The sequence below is a fragment of the Episyrphus balteatus genome, chromosome 1 (genome assembly GCF_945859705.1).
Source record: "Episyrphus balteatus chromosome 1, idEpiBalt1.1, whole genome shotgun sequence".
Classification (NCBI taxonomy): Eukaryota; Metazoa; Arthropoda; class Insecta; order Diptera; family Syrphidae; genus Episyrphus; species Episyrphus balteatus.
In genome coordinates this window covers 43,531,685-43,559,187 of record NC_079134.1, presented here as the reverse complement: position 1 = coordinate 43,559,187, position 27,503 = coordinate 43,531,685, and the positions used below count along the sequence as shown (strand labels likewise).

The following is a 27,503-nucleotide window of genomic DNA, read 5'->3' as shown; positions in this document are numbered from 1 at the left end:
ACCGAATGTCACGTAAACCACTTTCCTAGTCACTCGACCTGATCATGATTAACCGGGTCTGGTTCTTGCAGCGGTCATTTAAAATAAGATTTGATTTTATTAAAATCAGTTGACAAAGTTTAGACACATGGATCGCACATCTTTTGATTCGGTGTTTCTTTAACCAGTGAAATAAATATTTTGTGTGTTTGCTTCTTTAGTGTCTGATCTGTTTATTTCAAACAAGCTTAAAATTTGATTTCAACTATTTTTTGTACTTTTTTTTTCTTTTTAATTTTTTATATCCTCAATAGCAATTGGAAAAAAATTACAGAAAAAAAAATAATAGTTTCACAGTTACTTTCACTTTAACCCAATAAACATACAACCCGTGTATGTATTACTATTACATAAGTCTTAGTTTAAATTAATAGTTAAAAAATACATATTTTAATTTTTTCATAGCAAAATGACCAGTTATTGTACATTTGGAAAGTTATTAGGCATTATGATTGTGCTACAAATTCTGAACAAAGTTCAAACACAACATCCAAACGACTTGAATTTTAAGGAGCTTTACCGGTATACCGATGAGCCCGAGATAAATGTGGTTAAGACAAGAGTTACTGACTACAGTTTGATGGAATTAGAGATACCTATCAGTTTTTATAGTAAAACATATCATCAAATTTATGTAAGTTTATGATAGCTGCAGCAATTTTTTTTTTTAAATAAAATATTTAAATACTTAAGTGAAACAAAGTTATAAGCTTTAGGGGTTTTTTTCTACAAAAGTAAGGTGTGCCAATGAAAAGTTCTTATAGCCTGAAAAAAAGATAGTCTAAAAGTCCCACACATTTCACAATACTGAATATTTTCCCATCATTCACATACTGTGACTCATAATTTTGAAGATGGAAAACCAGTATCAGCAGATCACAGTAATCTTAAAAAAAAAGTAATGACATTTTCGTGAAACGTTTTGACAAATTTTCGATACTGACTTGCTGTTTTTTTTTTAATTTTCTCTGACTAAAAGCACAGACAAGAGAATGTACAGATGGGGAATTCCATGGTAAATCACATAACATTCAGAAAAATGTTTAATACATACATAGATTTTTTTTTGTCAATTTTAATATAAATTAATACGAAAATACTGCCCAAGTCCATGAATGTATGATAACCTTCACTAGTCCAAAAAATTAAGGGAACAAAAACAAATTGTGATTTTTTGAGTGATTTTCGATAGGCTGTATCTCAGTAAAAAATGGTTATATCATGACTAAATAAAAAGCATGTGCAAGCTACATTCCTCTAGTTTTAGGATTTGAGAATTAAATATTTTGTTCTAATGGTAAAATGGCTAAATCTTTGGAATTGTTCAAATGCCAAAATTTTTCAAATATTTTTTGTTTTTACTTTTCTATAAAAAAAGTGGGAACATTTTGGCTGCAAGATTCTTTTTGTTTCAAAGTTTTATGATTTTTTGAAGTGAAAACTTCTTTAGTATCGTAGTATTTTGAAACAAGATGAAACGAAAGAGCGACAGGACAAATCAATTGGTTATAACTTTTTTGTTTTAATAGATAGAAGAATGAAATTTATACTGTAGACAGGTAACACCGGCACACAAAAAAAAAAGTGTCATGTATCAGGAACCAGACCTATCTTTCTATATGTTTTTGGACCCGCTGAATTTAAATTTCAAGTCCGTTTTGTCCGAACCCCCTCCAGTTTTGAGAAAAATGCAAAAAACTCCAAAAAAGTCAAAAAAATTCAAACAAAATGCAGTCACAGCTCAAAACTGGAGGGTGACCGGGCCAAACGGACTTGAAATTTGGATTCAGCGTGCCCAAAAACATATAGAAAGATAGGTCTGGTTCCTGGTACATGACACTTTTTTTTTGTGTGCCGGTGTAATTAAATAAACTATAAATGTACAAAATTTCAATCAATTTAATATTTAAAATTCTGAGATAACGGTAAAAAATGTTCCTTTTCTAAACACCTTATATCTTTTGATCTAGAGCACATACAAATTTTATTTAACTTTAATACGCATGCTGATACTGATACCATTCATTTGATATATAACACATAATGGTGCGTACTCTACAAATTACACAATCAATTGAAAAACGTGAAAAATACCTCAAAATACCTGTGGAGATCTGTTGCCGATGACCATCCACCAGTGTAGGAATAGGAAGTAGTGATGGGAACTATCGAATGATAGTTAGTTACTGATTGATTTGAACTATCGAATAGTTCATTCATTCATTAATTTATTCATTCGAATAAAAACTATCGAACAAACTATTGAATAAACTATCGAAAAACTATCGTTTAAAAAAAAAACTATTCAAATAAAAAAACTATCGTTTAAGAAAATTATTTGAATGAAAAAACTAACGTATAAAAAAATTATTGGAATGAAAAAAAATATCGTGTAAAAAATATCGAATGAAAATAGTAACTAAACTATGTGCAAAAATGGAAGGAGCTACGATATACATCACTGAGCCAAAAAACAACGTAAAATCAATGGAAACCACTTTGAATCAATGCAAAATCAGTACATTTTTAGCCTAAAGTGGAAAATGATTGAATCAAAGTAGCACACTTTAAATCTAAGTTGTGTACACATTAAAAAAAATAAAAAAAAAAAGTAAAACTGGCATCCGCTGGGGATCCAACCTGCTACACCTGGGTTGACAAGCTTGTGCTTTACCACTGTGCCATCTCACTTATAAAAATTGATGTGACAAACTGTAACTTAAGCATAGGACGCTTTTTAGAAAATTAATGAACATATTTTTCAACATTGATTCAATGTAGAACGTATTAAAAATTACTATGAGTTTTTTTTTATGGGTGTACATAAGAGATACATACAAACTAGCCAGGGTTGTAAAAATATCTATTGAAAAAAAAATTTATTTAAATTAAAAAAAAAAAATATAAATATTGCAAATAACATAAACTTGCATAAATAAAATTTTTTGCGAGTAAAAATATTTTGCATACAAAAAAAAATTGGTATTACAAATTAAAAATGTTCTGCAAAAAAAAAAAATCAATGCAAAATTTGAGCAGAAAATGTTTTATTTGCCTAGTAATTTTTTGTAAAGAAAAATATTTTTATTTGCAATTGATATTTTTCAATGCAGAAAATTTTTTATTTGCCTAGTAATTTTTGTAATGAAAAATATTTTTATTTGCAATTGAAATTTTTCAATGCAGACAATTTTTTATTTGCCTAGTAATTTTTTGTAATGAAAAATATTTTTATTTGCAATTGAAATTTTTCAATGCAGACAATTTTTTATTTGCCTAGTAATTTTTTGTAATGAAAAATATTTTTATTTGCAATTGAAATTTTTCAATGCAGACAATTTTTTATTTGCCTAGTAATTTTTGTAATGAAAAATATTTTTATTTGCAATTGAAATTTTTTTCAGTTACAATAAATATTTTTTTTAATGCAAAAATATTTTATTTGCAATAAATATTTTTTTTAAAAATGCAACGTAAAATGTAATAAGGTCAACGTTGAAATATTAAGAGGCCCAATATCTTAAAATGAGGGTTACATATTGTACTAACAATGCTAAAAATTTGATCCTTTTATCACAAACTGCACAATTATTTTTCATACTTTTACTCTTGCACCTCACTCCTCCAAAACATTAATTTGTATGAAAATTTAATAAAAAATAAAAGCAAGTAATTTAAGTTTTGCATGAAAATTCAGTATTCCATGGTAAATATAATTCATTTTTTGATTCTCATACGATGTATAGAATATATATGCGGTTCAAAAAAATGCAAAAATTTTCCATGTGGTGCAATTGTACCATTTCAAATGTGTTTTTTCTCACTAAAAAAACACCCTTTAACATGAAATATTTTGATGGACATATTTTATTATTTTTTCTATGGTATATGAAACGTCCACACAAAATTTTAACAACCTACCACTTTTTTTCAAGGAGTACTAGGAAATATTCTGACTCTTGCTCTTTGAGTAAAAGACAATTCATTAAGAGTTCAATAACTTTTTATATGATGGTCGAGACATTTTGGTAATGATTTTATTCAATCGGGCGTTAGAAAATACCTCGAAATCATGTATAATATAAATATAAAGGTTTCATTGCCTATAGGTACTATGATAAGCAACAAATCGAGTGCAACACAGAAAAAGTCTTGTATCTACCCTTCCGGATGGAATACAAGGTGGCCCAATATCTCAAAATAACTCTTATATTGAGTACTACCAACGATGTTAATTTCATGCTTTTATCACAAAGTGCACGATTGAACTTTTTTTTAATGCTAAGCCGCCTCACTACATGAAAAATCTTTAAATTAAAATTGAAACAACGTAAGAATTTTTTTTATTTTTGTCAGACTTCAGCTTTTGTTGCATTTTATCACCCTTATTTCCAACAGTGAGATAGCACGTTGGTAAAGCATTCGCCTAGTGACTCAAGAGTTGTAGGTTCATTCCCCAGTGGATGCCAATTTTTTATTTTTTTCCAAGTTGAAACATCTTTGATTTAAAGATGTTTTATAATGGCAAACCAGTTTAAACTAACGATTAAAATTTTCGTCTTCAACGCAAAATCATTTCGAAAAATAGTTGAATTAACTTGGTTTTAGTTGATTTTAAGTTGTTTTTTAATTCAGTGTAATTCACATAGCCAAAGTCCCAACGAATCCCATTTGCATCTGCAACAATAATGCAGTTTTAGGTTGAGAAGTCATTTAAAAGCAAAAACAAGCTTATTTGTATGCTGAATCAAAAAAAAAATTAAAAACAAATTTAAACGACTAGGTACTTCAAGTGACTAAACAGACACACGTTCTCTTAATGTAGTTACTATTTTCAGTGCAACAGGTACATATTTTCTTAAAACAAAGTTCCTCATAAATGGTTCAGGGATAAAATTCGGCATGAACGTTTCATTTCATAAAGATGATAGCTATTAGAATCCGGGGAACCAATTACTCTTAAAGACCTCTCAACACTCCATGAAAAAGTTAAAGTTCTTCAATCCACTAGCAGATAATAGGTTATAGTTTCTTAGGTACCTACTTGCTTGATTTTTTATCAATATTTTTGTTAGGTGATTTCAAAATAAATACATACGAGTACATACTCTTAGTTTGGATATTTTCTCTAACATACATTTGTTTTCAGATCAACACAAATGGAATTCTAACGTTTGATAAAGAATTATCAGAATTCATTAATCTGGAATATCCAGGGAAAAATCCATCAATTGCGCCATTTTATGCAAATGTGGATACATCGGATTCAGGAAACTCAACCATTATCAGTCTTTTCAAATCACAGAATCATGAGAAACTACATAAGGCTAATAGTCTTGTTCGCAGAAAATATTCCAACAATTTTGAAGCCACAATTTTATACGTGGCTACTTGGGAGAATGTTGGATATTATCATGCTAAAACAGATAAGTTCAACACATTCCAGGTAAACTTAACTTACTTTAACATTAATGACGTATTAACAAACATTAAAATTGTATTGAATAAAGGCTATCATAATTTGCAACTCGGATGAATCCTATGTTCAGTTTATTTACCCGGAAGAGGGTATAAATTGGTTACAGGCTGAATCTGGACAAAGTGGAAATCTAGATTTTCCAGCTCAAGCGGGTTTTGCTTCGGATGATGGAAGATACTTCATGATAAATGGATCTGGAACTGAAAATGTTAGAATTTTTCATTTGTCAATGTTGTCCAGTAACAATTTATTTTTAATTCAAAGGTTGCGAATTTGAGTAAGATGTCGAATATTGGAATCAATGGAGTCTTCTTATATCGTGTTGGTCTGCTAGATTTTGATTCAAATATTTCCGATGAAGATAATAAAATTGTTTCACCAATGTCTTGTGCCGAAGCTGGTCGTGTAACATGTCATTCCTCAGCTGCCTGCATCGATAAAACTGAAGGATTTTATTGCAAGTGCTTTGAAGGATTCTACGGAAACGGGCTTTCATGTATCAAAAATACAACGATCATCAGCATTTCTGGATCGCTAAGTGGCCAAATTAATAATCGTACTATTGATATGGATGCGGAAGTTGTATCAATAATAAGTATGGAAAAAGGTGTTAGTCAAACTGTCATCACACCAATCAGTAGCATATTGGAGGGCCAGTTAAAGCTGGCTGTACCAGTTTTCAGTTCTTTTGGCTGGCTGTTTGCAAAACCACTATCCCCGGAATTTATGAATGGCTACCAGTGGACCGGTGGTAAGTTCGTTCACAGCTCTGAATTGATTTTCGAGTCTGGTGAGATCCTACACATCAATCAAACATTTGAAGTAAATGATCGTACGCAGACAGTTAAAATCGATATTAATGGATTCGTAGCGAAGATCGAGTATGACGAAGAAATTGAAATTCCGAGTTATACCAAAGAATTAAAATTTGCATCCCCGAATACAATTTCATCAACAGTAGAACATTATGTTAAGATTCCTTCGGAGAACAAAACTATTGCATTTCAGTTAAGTCAAAACATTTCCTTTGAATCCTGCAACTCATGTTACAGCAACGAAATCGATGTCACGGAAATAACTTCTCTCGAAAAAATTTCTAGAACTTCTTTGAAATTAATTCCAATTCCGTATTCTCTACGTAGTACTGAGATGATTACAAAAATTGGTGATGACGATTCATTGAATCCTTGTTTTAAAGCAAACTGCTGGAAATTTAGTAGCTGTGTTCCAGACGAATATTCTTATAAATGCGTTTGTCCGGCTGGATTGGAGGAGAATGTGACGGAAGATGGTGTCGAGTGCGTCGATATTGACGAGTGCCAAAACGAATTAAGTCCGTGTAGGGATGATGGTTACTGTGTTAATGTTTTTGGTGGATATGAATGTTTTTGCAAAGACCCAAACGAGTATGATTGCGTCCGTAAATTAGAGGATGATGAACAAGAAGAAGATTGTTATGACGTAAGTGCCTATATTTTTTAATTTTTTTTTAATAACAGAAAAATTAGGAAACCAAATTATTATCATTAAAAGATATCCTAAACTTAAAAAGGTACATGTACCTTAAGCCTGCTAATATAATATTTATTGTAGAGTTATAAGCCTGAAACTTTTTGAAAATTATTGTAAGACCATTGATTTAGGGCCATTTTTTTCACTCGGAGTTGAACATAACTTGAGATTTTTTATATTAAAAATTCTCAAGTTTTGTTCAACTCCGAGTGAAAAAAATGGCCCTTAATATATTCCAAGCTGAAATCAATTCTAAAACAATTGATTGAAACAATTCGATTTAAAAATTAAAATTATGAAAAGGATTCCGGCTTTTGAAAAAGTATAATTTTAAGTTATTTTTTTATAAAGTTGCCCCTCTAGTCTGAACGGGGGGGGGGGGGGGGGGGAGGCAACTTAAGTTATCGTATTCGTGCCTTGAATATTTTACAATAAAAAAACTTTTACGGGGATATATGGAAAAACATCTAATCTGATTTTTGTAAAAAAGGGATAATTTTCAAAAAAAAAAGTTGATGAAAACCGCAAATATCCCAACCCTTTTTTTGCAGTTCCATAACAGACAACCTTAGCTTCATGGTTGCATATAAATTTTGCCTTGGAAAGCTTTGGAACACAATTAAATCGATTAAGGTTTGCAAGGCAAAAAAAAAAACAATAATTAAGCATTAAGTATATATTGATAATTGGGCTTATTTATATGTTATATTTTATGGCATTAATAAAAACAAATTAATCCATTTTTAAAACATTTAACTGACATGACGGCGACGTTTTGTAGGTTATTTTCAAACTTTGGTAAATAGTCTGTGATACTGTAGTTTTTTAATTTATTTAATTGTTTAGTTTTTCCGTTTAATGAATAATTATAAAAGTGCAATATAAAAGTTAAATTACTAAATTGTAAATGTCCCAAAAGGATTTCGTATAAATCAAAAATGTAAACAGCTTAGTCCAATAAAAAATTACCCTTAAAAAAGTTGGAAACGTCGGGAAAGTTTTTAACAATACTTAAGTGTTTTTTCATAATTTTTTTTTTGTATGACCAAGAACAATTTTAAAAATTAAAAAAAAAAACTTAATAGGTTCTCACATACCAGAAGATGAAGGTACCATATTTAGATTTTTTATTTCAAATTAAAAAAATTGGCAAAAAATACAAACTTTCAGACACCAAAGAATAGTTTTCAGAAAAAAAGGAGCTCCCTTAATCGGCTTAAAACTTTAACAATAATAAAGGTGGGGTATTTAATTAAAAATAATAAATAACTTCGAACCCATACGAGCATTTTAATTTTTGGTCGTATTTTTTTTTTTTTTATTTTTTAATTAATATTATAAAACTTCAAGAATATTATTTTCATGAAAAAGTGCCACAGTGATCCTGAACAAGTTTAAGGTTGACGTATAATGACGACAAAAACTAAAAATGAGGCTTTGTTCTTGAAGGCCTCAGCAATTAAAATCATCAATTATACCTAATTCACGAAAAATACACGTTTATGGAGGATATAAGCTAATCCGCTTTTGGTAAAAACGGCTTATAATTGCTGAGGCCTTAAGGAACAAAGCGTCATTTTTAGTTTTTGTCGTCATTATACGTCAACCTTAAACTTGTTCAGGATCACTGTGGCACTTTTTCATGAAAATAATATTCTTGAAGTTTTATAATATTAATTAAAAAATAAAAAAAAAAAAAAAATACGACCAAAAATTAAAATGCTCATTTTTTATTTCAACTTAAAGTTTCAGAAGTGCACTTCCGGTTTGATCAGGCCTGTAGAACCATTTAAAAAAATCACATATTTAAGTTTTGTATTGCCTTTTTAAACTTCAAAATGAAATAGAAAATGACTGAGAGGGGCTACAAAATTATTATTTGCGCAACAAATTGGTGCCGTGAAATAAAGCCGAGCGAAATAGCTCCGAATTAACAAATTCGGCGTTATTTCACTTTACAAAAGCGAAATAATGCCGAATTTCAATATTCGGTCTTATTGCACTTTGTCAAAGTGAAATAACGCCGAGTCCCAACTGAGAAATAAGGCCAAATGTTAAAAAAGTGAGCATAAAAGCAGACGCAAGTTAACCGGTATGTTCCCCTTTTTCTTATTTTCAAAGGCAATACCAATTTGGGACTTATGTCCATCCCATCGAGGTAAAGGTTCCAAAAAGTTTTGGCTCGTATGTGCCTCTTAATTTTTCATTAACGTAGATTAGTTTCAAAATGTGATAAAAACGTGGCGCAGGGACATAAGGCCCAGGGACATAACGCCCACTTTTTATTTATGGGGACCCAAACGCGAAGCGGAAAAAAAATTTTGACCACGGGAGTATCAATTTTGCGGTGTGAAAATAAAAATTCGCGCTTCGCGTTTGGGTTCCAAAAATTAAATAGATTCTCATGTGGGTAAGCAAATTTTTTTCCGCTTCGCGGTTGCCAAGTTATAACACAAACATATATTTGTTGTTTGGTATACCTACACTTAAATACAATAATAATACCCAGTACTACACTCCTGCTCAAATTTAACGCACATCATATTTATTTTACAGAAAATTCCTACTATTACTTTGTCTCACAGTATCGTGGTTATTTTCTCAAATAAGACAGGAGTGATCTTAAATTGAAGGTATGGAGTAAAATGTTTGTGGGGAAGATTTGGAGAGATATGCTGAAGTCTATCTGTCAACCCGCTAACCTTTTAGAGATGAGTCATAAATTTTCATGAAGTAAACTCTGCTTTACAACACCTACGGAGTTAGTGAGCTCTCCTAGACCTACTTTAAATACCCAAAAATACTTGACTGATATCCTCGAACACCATGCGGTTCCAATCACCCCTAGATTTGGTCCACAGTTCAGTCTGATGCACGATAATGCATGCTAGAGTGGTTTGAAAATATCTTCAAGATTAAAATATGCCACCCTTGAATTGACCACACAGATATTCGGATTTGAATTCAATAGAACATGTCTAGGAAATGTTGAAAAAAGTGCATTTGCGGGCGAAATCCACCTCCAAGCATTCTTGATCCACAGAAAATTGGAGTGAAAGAAAAGTTACAATAAAACCTTCAAATGTTAATTCGTGGAATGAATAGATGACTCCAAGTTGTCATAAGCGCTAGAGTAGACAATGCCAAGTATTGAATAAAATTATTGGAAAGAACTGTCACGTGCTTCCATTTAAAAAAAATTTTTTTCTTAAAAAACAAAAATTATTTTAATATCAGTTTTCAGACCTTAAATTGCTAAATTTGGTTCATCTTTTTTTTGGTTGATAATACTGTTGCAGTTTAGCATTTTTCTGACTTGCTTAATAATAACCAAACACAAAAAAATACAACAAATAATTTAAAAGCCATTTTAAATAAGATGTAAGGGCATGACTAAAGAAGAAAAAAGTGTGCGTTAATTTTGAGCAGGAGTGTATAATAGGGCGTATAAACAGTTAAGTATGTTTGGAGGCTGGGGACATGTTGCCCTGTTTTGGATACACTATAGGGTAGGCGTATGTGCCAATAGGGTGGGTCTTATGTCCAACCTGAGTTTGACATAAGCCCCACAATTAGTTTGGAAATTATGTCTCACTTAAGTGGGACTTAAGTTCCCACAAATATAAAGTAGCTGTTATGTCCAAGGGCCTTATGTCCCTTTGCCAAGAATATGGCATTTCAAAGCAAGCTGACGGCGTTATTTCACGGCACCCAACAAATTTTGTTTTTCAAAGCTAGCCGAAAGTTCATAATATACCGTAACATGGGGTTACTTTGCTCCGTTTTTTGCACTATTTTTAGAAAACCTCTTAAAAATGGCAGAGACATTTTTTTATCTATTTGTTTTTTTCTTTTAATTCATTGATAAGACATGAAATAATGCATTAATTCTAAAAAAAGCATTCAAATAACAGTAAAAATATTTTGTTTTTTAAGTTGAAAAGTGGGGCAAAGTAGTCCAAGGGACGGGGTTACTTTGCTCCACCTGAAGTTTTTAACTATACAACTTGTATTTAAAGAGCTGGAGCAAAATTAGTATTGTATTTTAAAAGCCCTGGATCAAAGCTTCAAATCAGTCAGAAAAAAAATTTGTAGGTACACACACAACTCTTTTTTTTACAAAAAACAAAACAGCCTCTTTTATTTCATTAATTGATTATAAATAAATACGAATTTAAAGAAAAAAACAGAAAACTTCATTAATTTAACCAAAAATAGTTTAAAATAAACATTAATAACAATTTACAAACGAAAAAATTGTTCACTTTTAAAAACAATAAAAACATACATAGAATTAAAAACACATTTAATTATAAAAATAAATTGCTTCTGGGGCAAAGTAACCCCAAAACAAAAAAAAAACTGCTTAGTCACATAAAAAAAATGCAATAATTATTATTTATTAATTAAACAAACAAATGACAAGCGCAGAGTAATAACAAAATAATATCATAGCTAGAATATTTGTACTTACTTTGTAAATTATCACACAACTGGTTTTATACACCAAATTTTTCACCTAAAAAAAAACACGAATTTCCTACCTCAAATTCACAGGTCAACTGCTTCTTAAAAACTGCCGGCAGATGGTCCGTTGCAACACGTGGCAGATGTATATATGTGTGTGTGTATATTACAGTAGCTTCGATATAGAGAATCTAACATTTCTGAGCGTGAATCAAGAAACTAACTTTTTTCGTCAGTGGCGCAAAGTTACCCCCGCCGGGGCAAAGTAACCCCATGTTACGGTAATTCAAAAACTATGCGAGCTACAAATTTTTGGTTTGCGCAACAAATTAGCATTTAATTAGCTACAGTAAATGAGATAGGTAATTTTTTTTTTTTTTGACTCCGCCACAAAGTGTCCTCCAAAGTAAGGGACGTGAATTTAATTGCAAGAACATAAAGGACCTACAGTTTTTGGTCTGCTAAGCAGAGATGCATAGTGTCCCCAAAAGTAAGGGACGTGAAAAAAAGAATAAAATTGAAACAGAGAATATCTGGAAAATCTAACATTAAAGAAATAATGAAGTGCAATTTATTAACAGATAGCGCTAACGCTATCGTATGTTGGTATGTTCTTACCAACAATTCAAAGTAAAAAGTACAAGCATTTAAATGATGTCTCTCAAGTTAGCAGAGCAAGGTCAGCAGAACATATGTTTTGTTATTGGATCTTTTAGTGCTTATTAAGTGCTAATTAAGTGCCCCAAAATTAAATTAAGTGCTCCACTACTTTTGGAGAAAATTAATGTTCTGCTAACTTGATTTAAAGTTAGCAGAGCAATTACCCGAAAATGCCCTAAACTGCTCGTAGAAAAATCGGGTTTGGTATAATATTTAGGTGCTAATTAAGTGCTCTACGAATCCCAAAAAAAATTTCCAAAAAAAATTTTTTTTCCAAAAATAATTTTTTTTCTGTTATTTTCGAAAAAAAATTTTTTTTTTTTTTTTCAAACTCTCTCAAATAATTAAGTGCTTAACTAATATAAGTTAAGTACCCCATTTTCCGAAGAATTTTCCGAGATTTTTCATTAAAAAAAAATATTTTAATTTTTCATACAAATTCGTGTTCTGCTAACTTGAATTTTGATTTTCTCAAAAAATAAATTTTTTTTTGACAAAATTCAAATGGAGTAATTAAGTGCTCGACTAATTTGAATTAAGTACCCCATTTTCGGAAGAATTTTCCGAGATTTTTCATTAAAAAAAAATATTTGCATTTTCCATACAAATTCGTGTTCTGCTAACTTGAATTTTGATTTTCTCAAAAAATAAATTTTTTTTTGACAAAATTCAAATGGAGTAATTAAGTGCTCGACTAATTTGAATTAAGTACCCCATTTTCCGAAGAATTTTCCGAGATTTTCCATTAAAAAAAAAATATTTTAATTTTTCATACAAATTCGTGTTCTGCTAACTTGAATTTTGATTTTCTCAAAAAATAAATTTTTTTTTGACAAAATTCAAATGGAGTAATTAAGTGCTCGACTAATTTGAATTAAGTACCCCATTTTCCGAAGAATTTTCCGAGATTTTCCATTAAAAAAAAAATATTTTAATTTTTCATACAAATTCGTGTTCTGCTAACTTGAATTTTGATTTTCTCAAAAAATAAATTTTTTTTTGACAAAATTCAAATTAAGTAATTAAGTGCTCGACTTATTTGAATTAAGTACCCCATTTTCCGAAGAATTTTCCGAGATTTTTCATTAAAAAAAAATATTTGCATTTTCCATACAAATTCGTGTTCTGCTAACTTGAATTTTGATTTTTTCAAAAAATTCCACTTTTTTCGACAAAATTCGAATTGAATAATTAAGTGCTCGACTAATTTGAATTAAGTGCTCCATTTTCCGAAGAATTTTCCGAGATTAAAAAAAAAAAAAAATTGTCATTTTCCATACAAATTCGTGTTCTGCTAACTTAAATTTTGATTTTCTCAAAAAATAAATTTTTTTTTGACAAAATTCAAATGGAGTAATTAAGTGCTCGACTAATTTGAATTAAGTACCCCATTTTCGGAAGAATTTTCCGAGATTTTTCATTAAAAAAAAATATTTGCATTTTCCATACAAATTCGTGTTCTGCTAACTTGAATTTTGATTTTTTCAAAAAATTCCACTTTTTTCGACAAAATTCGAATTGAATAATTAAGTGCTCGACTAATTTGAATTAAGTGCTCCATTTTCCGAAGAATTTTCCGAGATTAAAAAAAAAAAAAAATTGTCATTTTCCATACAAATTCGTGTTCTGCTAACTTAAATTTTGATTTTCTCAAAAAATAAATTTTTTTTTGACAAAATTCAAATGGAGTAATTAAGTGCTCGACTAATTTGAATTAAGTACCCCATTTTCGGAAGAATTTTCCGAGATTTTTCATTAAAAAAAAATATTTGCATTTTCCATACAAATTCGTGTTCTGCTAACTTGAATTTTGATTTTTTCAAAAAATTCCACTTTTTTCGACAAAATTCGAATTGAATAATTAAGTGCTCGACTAATTTGAATTAAGTACCCCATTTTCCGAAGAATTTTCCGAGATTTTCCATTAAAAAAAAATATTTGCATTTTCCATACAAATTCGTGTTCTGCTAACTTGAATTTTGATTTTCTCAAAAAATAAATTTTTTTTTGACAAAATTCAAATGGAGTAATTAAGTGCTCGACTAATTTGAATTAAGTACCCCATTTTCGGAAGAATTTTCCGAGATTTTTCATTAAAAAAAAATATTTTAATTTTTCATACAAATTCGTGTTCTGCTAACTTGAATTTTGATTTTCTCAAAAACTAAATTTTTTTTTGACAAAATTCAAATTAAGTAATTAAGTGCTCGACTTATTTGAATTAAGTACCCCATTTTCCGAAGAATTTTCCGAAATTTTCCATTAAAAAAAAATATTTTCATTTTTCATACAAATTCGTGTTCTGCTAACTTGAATTTTGATTTTTTCAAAAAATTCCACTTTTTTCGACAAAATTCGACTTAAATAATTGACTAATTTGAATAAAGTGCTCCATTTTCCGAAGAATTATACGAGATTTAAAAAAAAAATAAATTTTCATATTCATACAAAGAATGTTCTGCTAACTTAAATATCATTTTTCTGAAAAATATCCTGCTCTGAAAGACTCTATGTTCATTTTACTTTATTAGACAAATCAGTTGTGTGGTGGGTCTGGTAGTAGAGTACCCAGACGGGAACTTATCAGCACCAGGTTCGATTCCTGTGTTTTCAGTAGTTTTGTTTTTTTTTTTAGCAGAACACGAATTTGTATGAAAAATTAAAATATTAAAATGGGGTACTTAATTCAAATTAGTCGAGCACTTAATTACTTCATTTGAATTTTGTCAAAAAAAAATTTATTTTTTGAGAAAATCAAAATTCAAGTTAGCAGAACACGAATTTGTATGGAAAATGACAATTTTTTTTTTTTTTTTTAATCTCGGAAAATTCTTCGGAAAATGGAGCACTTAATTCAAATTAGTGGAGCACTTAATTATTCAATTCGAATTTTGTCGAAAAAAGTGGAATTTTTTGAAAAAATCAAAATTCAAGTTAGCAGAACATGAATTTGTATGGAAAATGAAAATATTTTTTTTTAATGGAAAATCTCGGAAAATTCTTCGGAAAATGGGGTACTTAATTCAAATTAGTCGAGCACTTAATTACTCCATTTGAATTTTGTCAAAAAAAAATTTATTTTTTGAGAAAATCAAAATTCAAGTTAGCAGAACACGAATTTGTATGAAAAATTAAAATATTTTTTTTTTAATGGAAAATCTCGGAAAATTCTTCGGAAAATGGGGTACTTAATTCAAATTAGTCGAGCACTTAATTACTCCATTTGAATTTTGTCAAAAAAAAATTTATTTTTTGAGAAAATCAAAATTCAAGTTAGCAGAACACGAATTTGTATGAAAAATTAAAATATTTTTTTTTTAATGGAAAATCTCGGAAAATTCTTCGGAAAATGGGGTACTTAATTCAAATTAGTCGAGCACTTAATTACTCCATTTGAATTTTGTCAAAAAAAAATTTATTTTTTGAGAAAATCAAAATTTAAGTTAGCAGAACACGAATTTGTATGGAAAATGACAATTTTTTTTTTAATGAAAAATCTCGGAAAATTCTTCGGAAAATGGGGTACTTAATTCAAATTAGTCGAGCACTTAATTAATCCATTTGAATTTTGTCAAAAAAAAATTTATTTTTTGAGAAAATCAAAATTCAAGTTAGCAGAACACGAATTTGTATGGAAAATGCAAATATTTTTTTTTAATGAAAAATCTCGGAAAATTCTTCCGAAAATGGGGTACTTAATTCAAATTAGTCGAGCACTTAATTACTCCATTTGAATTTTGTCAAAAAAAAATTTATTTTTTGAGAAAATCAAAATTCAAGTTAGCAGAACACGAATTTGTATGAAAAATTAAAATATTTTTTTTTTAATGGAAAATCTCGGAAAATTCTTCGGAAAATGGGGTACTTAATTCAAATTAGTCGAGCACTTAATTACTCCATTTGAATTTTGTCAAAAAAAAATTTATTTTTTGAGAAAATCAAAATTCAAGTTAGCAGAACACGAATTTGTATGGAAAATGCAAATATTTTTTTTTAATGAAAAATCTCGGAAAATTCTTCCGAAAATGGGGTACTTAATTCAAATTAGTCGAGCACTTAATTACTCCATTTGAATTTTGTCAAAAAAAAATTTATTTTTTGAGAAAATCAAAATTCAAGTTAGCAGAACACGAATTTGTATGAAAAATTAAAATATTTTTTTTTTAATGGAAAATCTCGGAAAATTCTTCGGAAAATGGGGTACTTAATTCAAATTAGTCGAGCACTTAATTACTCCATTTGAATTTTGTCAAAAAAAAATTTATTTTTTGAGAAAATCAAAATTCAAGTTAGCAGAACACGAATTTGTATGGAAAATGCAAATATTTTTTTTTAATGAAAAATCTCGGAAAATTCTTCCGAAAATGGGGTACTTAATTCAAATTAGTCGAGCACTTAATTACTCCATTTGAATTTTGTCAAAAAAAAATTTATTTTTTGAGAAAATCAAAATTTAAGTTAGCAGAACACGAATTTGTATGGAAAATGACAATTTTTTTTTTTTTAATCTCGGAAAATTCTTCGGAAAATGGAGCACTTAATTCAAATTAGTCGAGCACTTAATTATTCAATTCGAATTTTGTCGAAAAAAGTGGAATTTTTTGAAAAAATCAAAATTCAAGTTAGCAGAACATGAATTTGTATGGAAAATGAAAATATTTTTTTTTAATGGAAAATCTCGGAAAATTCTTCGGAAAATGGGGTACTTAATTCAAATTAGTCGAGCACTTAATTACTCCATTTGAATTTTGTCAAAAAAAAATTTATTTTTTGAGAAAATCAAAATTCAAGTTAGCAGAACACGAATTTGTATGAAAAATTAAAATATTTTTTTTTTAATGGAAAATCTCGGAAAATTCTTCGGAAAATGGGGTACTTAATTCAAATTAGTCGAGCACTTAATTACTCCATTTGAATTTTGTCAAAAAAAAATTTATTTTTTGAGAAAATCAAAATTTAAGTTAGCAGAACACGAATTTGTATGGAAAATGACAATTTTTTTTTTTTTTTAATCTCGGAAAATTCTTCGGAAAATGGAGCACTTAATTCAAATTAGTGGAGCACTTAATTATTCAATTCGAATTTTGTCGAAAAAAGTGGAATTTTTTGAAAAAATCAAAATTCAAGTTAGCAGAACATGAATTTGTATGGAAAATGAAAATATTTTTTTTTAATGGAAAATCTCGGAAAATTCTTCGGAAAATGGGGTACTTAATTCAAATTAGTCGAGCACTTAATTACTTCATTTGAATTTTGTCAAAATAAAATTTATTTTTTGAGAAAATCAAAATTCAAGTTAGCAGAACACGAATTTGTATGAAAAATTAAAATATTAAAATGGGGTACTTAATTCAAATTAGTCGAGCACTTAATTACTTCATTTGAATTTTGTCAAAAAAAAATTTATTTTTTGAGAAAATCAAAATTCAAGTTAGCAGAACACGAATTTGTATGGAAAATGACAATTTTTTTTTTTTTTTTTAATCTCGGAAAATTCTTCGGAAAATGGAGCACTTAATTCAAATTAGTGGAGCACTTAATTATTCAATTCGAATTTTGTCGAAAAAAGTGGAATTTTTTGAAAAAATCAAAATTCAAGTTAGCAGAACATGAATTTGTATGGAAAATGAAAATATTTTTTTTTAATGGAAAATCTCGGAAAATTCTTCGGAAAATGGGGTACTTAATTCAAATTAGTCGAGCACTTAATTACTCCATTTGAATTTTGTCAAAAAAAAATTTATTTTTTGAGAAAATCAAAATTCAAGTTAGCAGAACACGAATTTGTATGGAAAATGCAAATATTTTTTTTTAATGAAAAATCTCGGAAAATTCTTCGGAAAATGGGGTACTTAATTCAAATTAGTCGAGCACTTAATTACTCCATTTGAATTTTGTCAAAAAAAAATTTATTTTTTGAGAAAATCAAAATTCAAGTTAGCAGAACACGAATTTGTATGAAAAATTAAAATATTTTTTTTTTAATGGAAAATCTCGGAAAATTCTTCGGAAAATGGGGTACTTAATTCAAATTAGTCGAGCACTTAATTACTCCATTTGAATTTTGTCAAAAAAAAATTTATTTTTTGAGAAAATCAAAATTCAAGTTAGCAGAACACGAATTTGTATGAAAAATTAAAATATTTTTTTTTTAATGGAAAATCTCGGAAAATTCTTCGGAAAATGGGGTACTTAATTCAAATTAGTCGAGCACTTAATTACTCCATTTGAATTTTGTCAAAAAAAAATTTATTTTTTGAGAAAATCAAAATTCAAGTTAGCAGAACACGAATTTGTATGGAAAATGCAAATATTTTTTTTTAATGAAAAATCTCGGAAAATTCTTCCGAAAATGGGGTACTTAATTCAAATTAGTCGAGCACTTAATTACTCCATTTGAATTTTGTCAAAAAAAAATTTATTTTTTGAGAAAATCAAAATTCAAGTTAGCAGAACACGAATTTGTATGAAAAATTAAAATATTTTTTTTTTAATGGAAAATCTCGGAAAATTCTTCGGAAAATGGGGTACTTAATTCAAATTAGTCGAGCACTTAATTACTCCATTTGAATTTTGTCAAAAAAAAATTTATTTTTTGAGAAAATCAAAATTCAAGTTAGCAGAACACGAATTTGTATGGAAAATGCAAATATTTTTTTTTAATGAAAAATCTCGGAAAATTCTTCCGAAAATGGGGTACTTAATTCAAATTAGTCGAGCACTTAATTACTCCATTTGAATTTTGTCAAAAAAAAATTTATTTTTTGAGAAAATCAAAATTTAAGTTAGCAGAACACGAATTTGTATGGAAAATGACAATTTTTTTTTTTTTAATCTCGGAAAATTCTTCGGAAAATGGAGCACTTAATTCAAATTAGTGGAGCACTTAATTATTCAATTCGAATTTTGTCGAAAAAAGTGGAATTTTTTGAAAAAATCAAAATTCAAGTTAGCAGAACATGAATTTGTATGGAAAATGAAAATATTTTTTTTTAATGGAAAATCTCGGAAAATTCTTCGGAAAATGGGGTACTTAATTCAAATTAGTCGAGCACTTAATTACTCCATTTGAATTTTGTCAAAAAAAAATTTATTTTTTGAGAAAATCAAAATTCAAGTTAGCAGAACACGAATTTGTATGAAAAATTAAAATATTTTTTTTTTAATGGAAAATCTCGGAAAATTCTTCGGAAAATGGGGTACTTAATTCAAATCGAGCACTTAATTACTCCATTTGAATTTTGTCAAAAAAAAATTTATTTTTTGAGAAAATCAAAATTTAAGTTAGCAGAACACGAATTTGTATGGAAAATGACAATTTTTTTTTTTTTTTAATCTCGGAAAATTCTTCGGAAAATGGAGCACTTAATTCAAATTAGTGGAGCACTTAATTATTCAATTCGAATTTTGTCGAAAAAAGTGGAATTTTTTGAAAAAATCAAAATTCAAGTTAGCAGAACATGAATTTGTATGGAAAATGAAAATATTTTTTTTTAATGGAAAATCTCGGAAAATTCTTCGGAAAATGGGGTACTTAATTCAAATTAGTCGAGCACTTAATTACTTCATTTGAATTTTGTCAAAATAAAATTTATTTTTTGAGAAAATCAAAATTCAAGTTAGCAGAACACGAATTTGTATGAAAAATTAAAATATTAAAATGGGGTACTTAATTCAAATTAGTCGAGCACTTAATTACTTCATTTGAATTTTGTCAAAAAAAAATTTATTTTTTGAGAAAATCAAAATTCAAGTTAGCAGAACACGAATTTGTATGAAAAATTAAAATATTTTTTTTTTAATGGAAAATCTCGGAAAATTCTTCGGAAAATGGGGTACTTAATTCAAATTAGTCGAGCACTTAATTACTCCATTTGAATTTTGTCAAAAAAAAATTTATTTTTTGAGAAAATCAAAATTTAAGTTAGCAGAACACGAATTTGTATGGAAAATGACAATTTTTTTTTTTTTTTTTAATCTCGGAAAATTCTTCGGAAAATGGAGCACTTAATTCAAATTAGTGGAGCACTTAATTATTCAATTCGAATTTTGTCGAAAAAAGTGGAATTTTTTGAAAAAATCAAAATTCAAGTTAGCAGAACATGAATTTGTATGGAAAATGAAAATATTTTTTTTTAATGGAAAATCTCGGAAAATTCTTCGGAAAATGGGGTACTTAATTCAAATTAGTCGAGCACTTAATTACTCCATTTGAATTTTGTCAAAAAAAAATTTATTTTTTGAGAAAATCAAAATTCAAGTTAGCAGAACACGAATTTGTATGAAAAATTAAAATATTTTTTTTTTAATGGAAAATCTCGGAAAATTCTTCGGAAAATGGGGTACTTAATTCAAATTAGTCGAGCACTTAATTACTCCATTTGAATTTTGTCAAAAAAAAATTTATTTTTTGAGAAAATCAAAATTCAAGTTAGCAGAACACGAATTTGTATGGAAAATGCAAATATTTTTTTTTAATGAAAAATCTCGGAAAATTCTTCCGAAAATGGGGTACTTAATTCAAATTAGCCGAGCACTTAATTACTCCATTTGAATTTTGTCAAAAAAAAATTTATTTTTTGAGAAAATCAAAATTTAAGTTAGCAGAACACGAATTTGTATGGAAAATGACAATTTTTTTTTTAATGAAAAATCTCGGAAAATTCTTCGGAAAATGGGGTACTTAATTCAAATTAGTCGAGCACTTAATTACTCCATTTGAATTTTGTCAAAAAAAAATTTATTTTTTGAGAAAATCAAAATTCAAGTTAGCAGAACACGAATTTGTATGGAAAATGCAAATATTTTTTTTTAATGAAAAATCTCGGAAAATTCTTCCGAAAATGGGGTACTTAATTCAAATTAGTCGAGCACTTAATTACTCCATTTGAATTTTGTCAAAAAAAAATTTATTTTTTGAGAAAATCAAAATTCAAGTTAGCAGAACACGAATTTGTATGAAAAATTAAAATATTTTTTTTTAATGAAAAATCTCGGAAAATTCTTCGGAAAATGGGGTACTTAACTTATATTAGTTAAGCACTTAATTATTTGAGAGAGTTTGAAAAAAAAAAAAAAAAATTTTTTTTCGAAAATAACAGAAAAAAAATTATTTTTGGAAAAAAAATTTTTTTTGGAAATTTTTTTTGGGATTCGTAGAGCACTTAATTAGCACCTAAATATTATACCAAACCCGATTTTTCTACGAGCAGTTTAGGGCATTTTCGGGTAATTGCTCTGCTAACTTTAAATCAAGTTAGCAGAACATTAATTTTCTCCAAAAGTAGTGGAGCACTTAATTTAATTTTGGGGCACTTAATTAGCACTTAATAAGCACTAAAAGATCCAATAACAAAACATATGTTCTGCTGACCTTGCTCTGCTAACTTGAGAGACATATTTAAATGAGATCATGAGACTTTGAATACAAATATTTTATTTCATTCATTTCATTCATTTTGTTTTTAATATATATAATTTATTTGATTCCGTTTTTTTTGCTCCTAAGTGTATTATTGTAAGCTAAAAATATCACCAAAAATTCCACTGTACAATAAATACATTTACAGAATCCAAAACTATGTAGCGATCATGCTTCCTGTGAACGATCTAAAACGTGAGTTTATTCTTTCTTCTTCCATACAAGAATTTTTAAGATGATTGTTATTTTTCCTTTTATTCCAGTGATCAAGCGTTATTTGAGTGCATATGCAATCCTGGTTTCTACAGCATCGAGAGCAATAGAAATGTTTGTGAGGAAGAGACCTGTAAACAAAACCCATCTTTGTGTCATCTAAATGCTAACTGTCACTCGATTAATGGTACAAATACCTGCGTTTGCAAGCATGGTAAGTATCTTTTTCTAACACGTGCATTATAGAATAAAAATAATTTTCTGTTTTTCACCAGGATATCACGGCAACGGAACAACATGCAAAAAAAACTGAATTTCTTCTTTTAGAACACGTTATTTTAAGACAAAAATCAAAACTGTAGACGGGAGTTAAAATGTACTGAAAAGAAAAAAATATTGAAACTGTAAAAAAAATAATAGCCACAATGATTAATGTTTATCGTATATTTTTAAAATTAAAAAATCTTTCAATTTAATGTAAACTTAAATTAATTTTCACAATATTTAAAGAAAAATATGTACATAAAAGGGTTATATTAGTGTATTTTAGATGTTTAGTTTCACTAACAGTAAATTTTCCAGCGTTTTTGGAGCAAGGTTATATCTTTTTTCACTTAAAATTAAAGAAGAGAAAGCCCTCTCTACAGTCACTTGTGTTGCAGGAACTCCAAATACAACTAGCCCCAGCTCAAAAATTAAAAGAGATTTCAATTTAACTTGCTGGAAAAATACAAGAATATTGGTTTCTAATGGCAAACGAGGGTAGACCAATTCGAAATTTTCAATATCTGCATAAAGTTTTGGTAATATTTCACTGTTGAGTTCAACGTTTAGATTTGCAGTTTGCTCATGTTCCTCAATACTATTTAAATATAAATTTAACAATGATTCGTCGGAACTTCTTGCTTGACGTGAAGAACTTGGAAGTTCATCGTTTTGTTGAGGAACTGAGACAGTTCTCTGTATAAAAAAGAAACAGATTAATTTCAAACAAATTTTACTTGAATCAGGGACAAAACAAACAAAAAATAAAATGCACGACTGGGTCGCACGAACTTGCTCTTAGAGTTGCTTGAATTTTTAAGACTTTTTATATAGAAATTTAGAAAAAAAAAATAAAATTCGTTTTTTAAAAAAATTAAAATAAAATCTGAAATTAAATTGCCCACCAAAAAAAGTATGCAGTTTTGATTGATATATTAACATGCATTTTTTAGAAAAAAAAATTTCAAAATCGTTAGAGCCGTTTTTTAAAAAATTAATTTTTTATAAATAATTTTTTGGAAAAAAAGTTTTAAAATAAAATTGGTATGCCATTTTGTAGAAATCACTAATCAACATCTAAAAACAAAATTTCAAAAACATTCAATGTCCCGTTTTCGAAAATTTGATTTTTCAAAAAAAAAATTTTCAAATTTTTTTTTTTAAATCCAAAAATTATTTTTTTGGAAATTTTATTTTTGGTTTATATTTAATATTATCTTATATATAAAAAAGAGTTCATTTAGTGTGTGTGGCCGATAAACTCGCGTTTGGCTGGTCCGATTTTGTTAATTTTTTTTTTGTTTGAAAGATATTAATGTAGATGGTTTGTATCAAAAAAAAAATAATACCTTTTCTCGCATCTTTACATAGCTGTCAATTTGTACGAATAAAAAAACACTCTCGCTTTTTAAAAATTTTAACTAAGCTTAATTTGTAAAGCTTTCAAAATAATTAAAAAAAGCCTGATTTGAGTGAAACAAATAATTATTCGTCTTGAGACATTAAATCCACATATCGTGAAACCAGAAAAGTGTGTGTGTATGATGACACCATCAATCAGAGTTATGGTTTGTATCTATTATATATATTTCTCCTGTGCGTTTGTTTGTGACCTTACTCCTAAACGACTAGACAGATTCTTCTGAAATTTTGTGTAAAAATGTATGTGAAAGGGTCCATCCGAAACAGGTTTTATTTTATAATTGAACCCGGTAGGTGGCTCTGCTGTCAAGTTATAGGCAAATTCCAAATTTGGGGTCGAATAACTGGACAGATTTTTGTGAAATTTTGTGTTATAACAAGGTTCACTCGGGACAAGTTTTGTTTCATGATTGGACCCAAGTTGGGACTGTTATCAAGTTTTAGGAAAATTGCATATTTTGAACGAGCGACTGGACAGATTTTTGTGAAATTTTTTGTGTCTGATAAAATTCATTCGAAACATGTTTTGTTTCATAAATTGGACCCGGTAGGTGGCGCTGTTGCCGAAGTATGTAGAGACAAATTTCATATTTGGAGTCCAAAAGACAGATTTTTGTGAAAGTTCGTTTGTGTGATAAGGTCCATCCATGTTTTGTAAATTATAATTGTATGCGGTAGGTGGCGCTATTGTCAAATTATAGGCAAATATTCGATATTTGGAGTTCGAAAGACTCGACGCTGTTGTTAAGTTATAGTTAAATTACATATTTGGAGTCCGACGGCTGTATAGACTTTTATGAAATTTTTTGCGTTTGATAACAGGGGCCGAATTACGGCACACGATTACGATCATACGATAATGTTTTGACTATTTATGTCTCTATTTAATTATAAGAAAACGAAAGGGACACATAGCAACCATTCGTTAACGAACGTATGCCGTAATTTGACCCCAGGTTTTGTTTTATAGTTGGACCTGTTACATGGCGCTGCTGTCAAGTTATGAGCAAATTCAATATTTGGGGTTCAAAGAGCTTATATTCAAGGCTAACAAAACAAACATGATTTAACTTTTTAAAATGTTATTTCCTCAAATAAAATTGTTTACCACTAAGCTATCTCACAGTTGAAAATTGGTATGATAAACTGAAACTTAAAATTTGTTTAAGTTGTTTCAACTACCAATTTATTAATACAATTTCCGCATTAATTTAAAATGATTTAATCTTTTTAAGAAAATGTTTAAATATTTAGACGTATGTATAGAATTAAGACGGAATTTTTTCATTTTAAGTGGGTTTTTTTTTAATTTACAAAGAAAGATCGCTACTTTTTGAATTTCCTAAATAGCCAAAAAATATCAAATTTTAGTAGCGATTGCAAGTGATTGAAAGGATTTCGAGGCACATAAGATTTTGTTTTTAAAAACATTTTTTTTTACTATTTGACGCAAAAAAACCCTTGCCAATAACAGAAAAAAACAGTGGCATGCATACAACATACATATCGCCTGGGAAAGCAAAACTATTCTAACTCAATAGGATCTTTTAAGGACATAGATTTTGCTTTCCCATGAAGATTTATGTTGTTATACCTTAATAATAATATTAATGAAACTTCGTACACATTCCAATTAAAATTATAATAGCTGTCAAACAAACGGTTTGCTTTTTTAATACTTCATACAATTTTATGTTTGTGCTCCATATATCAAGTTGTGGCCCGATTCTTTTGTATTGGAAAAGGTTAACACATTACAAAGCCAAAAATTGGAAATAAATACTAAAAAATGCGGAACGAAGTCCGTCGGGTGAGCTAGTTTATTATATAAATGCTTCTTCACAAAAAGTTTCGTTGAAATCGAATAAGCCGTTTCGGAGATAATCGGATTTGAAAAAAAAAAAACGGTTCTATGGCAGGTACCGTTAATAATGATTTTCAAAAAAAAATTTTTTCATTGAAAGATAGACCTTAGCTTAAAACTAACATTTGAATTTTTTAAACAAAATCGTTGGAGCCGTTTTTGAGATATTTCAATTTTACTAAAATCGGTATATGACAAGTACCTCTGGAGAGTCGCCAAATAACGCTGCATACCAAGTTTGACATTAATCGGTCCATCTGTTTAGGCTGTAGCTCCTTATACAGACAGACAGACTGACAGACTGACAGACTGACAGACTGACAGACTGACAGACTGACAGACTGACAGACTGACAGACTGACAGACAGACAGACGGACTTCCGGGACCCACTTTTTTGGCATTGTCTACCATCGTAATGTCATGGAAAAATGTTATCTCATTTTTTTTTTTTGTACGAATGCATAACTTGATATATAGTACCTATATCGCAAGTAAAAACATACAAGACAAGAAGGAAAATCGATTTCCTGTTTTAATTTTGTACCTGTTTTATACTTAATAAATTCTTAGCAATTTTTTTTTAAGTGTGTTTAAGCCAATGTTTTTTGATTATTGTTTAATATTAAATTAAGTCTCGGGTCCAAAAAAATTGCACTAAGCATTGAGACATTTTCCAATACCAGACTTTCCCGTTCATTGAAATCAGTGGGCATTGGTTTGGATGCGAATATCTTCTAAACGGTTAAAGCAACCAATTTGAGGCCCAGGACTTTTTTGTAGAACATTTAAGCCCCTACAATAATCCATCTTACTAATTTAATAATAATGACTTTTCAGTGAATAAGAAAATTTTGAAAAGTAAAAAAGTTTTTATATTTTTGTTTAACTTTGACCTCGAATATCTTTCAAATGGTTAGATTAATAAGAAAAGTTAATAAGACCTTTTTTGTGGAGCAATCTGTTTCCTACAAGAATATTTCATGCGCGTTTGATTATTATAATTTTTCAATTTGTTACAAAATTAAGAACAAAAAACGAATTTTTAAAGATTTTCTCGATTTTTGGACCTCAAATATCTACTAAACGGTTAGGCAATTCAAAAAAGTGTATTTAACCTTATTTGTAGAGAGTTCAATTTTCTACAAGAATATGTAAAAAAATATTGAAAAGCGGAAGACCTTCACATTAAGATAAAGAGCTCATATTTGGTGGGTATATTCTAGAGGTGTCTAGCAATCGAGTTTTCGAGGTACCAAATCAAAAAAACGAATTTTGATTTTTTTGACCCACCCTACTATACAACTTTCATCATCCTATCTCTCTCTATAAACGTGACGTCACACATAGGAGTATTCTGGTCGAAAAGCTGGACAAAAGTCGATTTTCTAGAAATCAAAATTTTGAATTAAAGTTTTTATAAAGCGGATGCTAAATATACATGGGATCATATGATGCACTTCTTTTTTTGTGGTAAAGAGTTAGGTGTGTCAAAACAAGTTCAAAGTCAGCTGTTTATTTTCTGGAATTTTTTCGTAATTTTTGGTGATTTTATGAGTATTGTTAGGAAATTGATTGTGAGCAAGTGTGCTTTTAAACATTAAATTTTTCATATGAAAAATACAATTGCAGGTATTGAATAATAATTAAAGAGTAGTTATAGAAATATTAAATTTTTTTTGTTTGAGTAAATGACAGTGGGAAAAGAGTCTGCCGCATATAGATATTTTTATTGCTTTTTTTTAAAGTCTAAGTGTTTTGTTATAGTATTCCCTCCTATTCTGCTTCGATACATAGATTTATGATAACTTTGACTATTCTTTAAATTTAATATCAAAAAATTGGGTGCGATTTTTTGCGATTAGCAAAATAATTTGCGAGTGAAATTTTTACTTTTAGTAAAATCACTCATACGCCCTACGTTTTATTTTAACTGGTTCTTAACATTTTCCAGAAATTTTATTTATTGAATTTAATGCATTTGGATTCACTAAGCCTAAAAATCACAATGGTTCCATTCTAGAAGCTCTAATATTTTAGATATTTTATTTTTTCACATTTTGAGTGTATGAAATTTCATACTATTTTTTTTTAGTTTTTCTTCTCACAAGCGTTTTTAAAGTTTTCCTGAAAAAAATTATTTCCTTGCATAAATAATAATTTC

The 27,503-nt window shown here is 28.7% G+C and overlaps 2 protein-coding genes across 7 annotated transcripts in view; one reads left to right on the top strand and one right to left on the bottom strand.

The window, feature by feature from the left end:
- Positions 1 to 27,503, bottom strand: part of LOC129905836 (mitogen-activated protein kinase-binding protein 1) — a 438,084-nt gene that overhangs the window by 277,386 nt on the left and 133,195 nt on the right. The window lies entirely within an intron of this gene.
- LOC129918409 (nidogen-like) lies at positions 449 to 22,759 on the top strand. The gene is made up of 7 exons (XM_055998959.1): positions 449 to 673; positions 5,189 to 5,485; positions 5,550 to 5,726; positions 5,783 to 6,979; positions 21,727 to 21,773; positions 21,842 to 22,005; positions 22,626 to 22,759. Exons 1-7 carry the CDS (start codon positions 449 to 451, stop codon positions 22,757 to 22,759), a joined length of 2,241 nt encoding a protein of 746 aa, XP_055854934.1.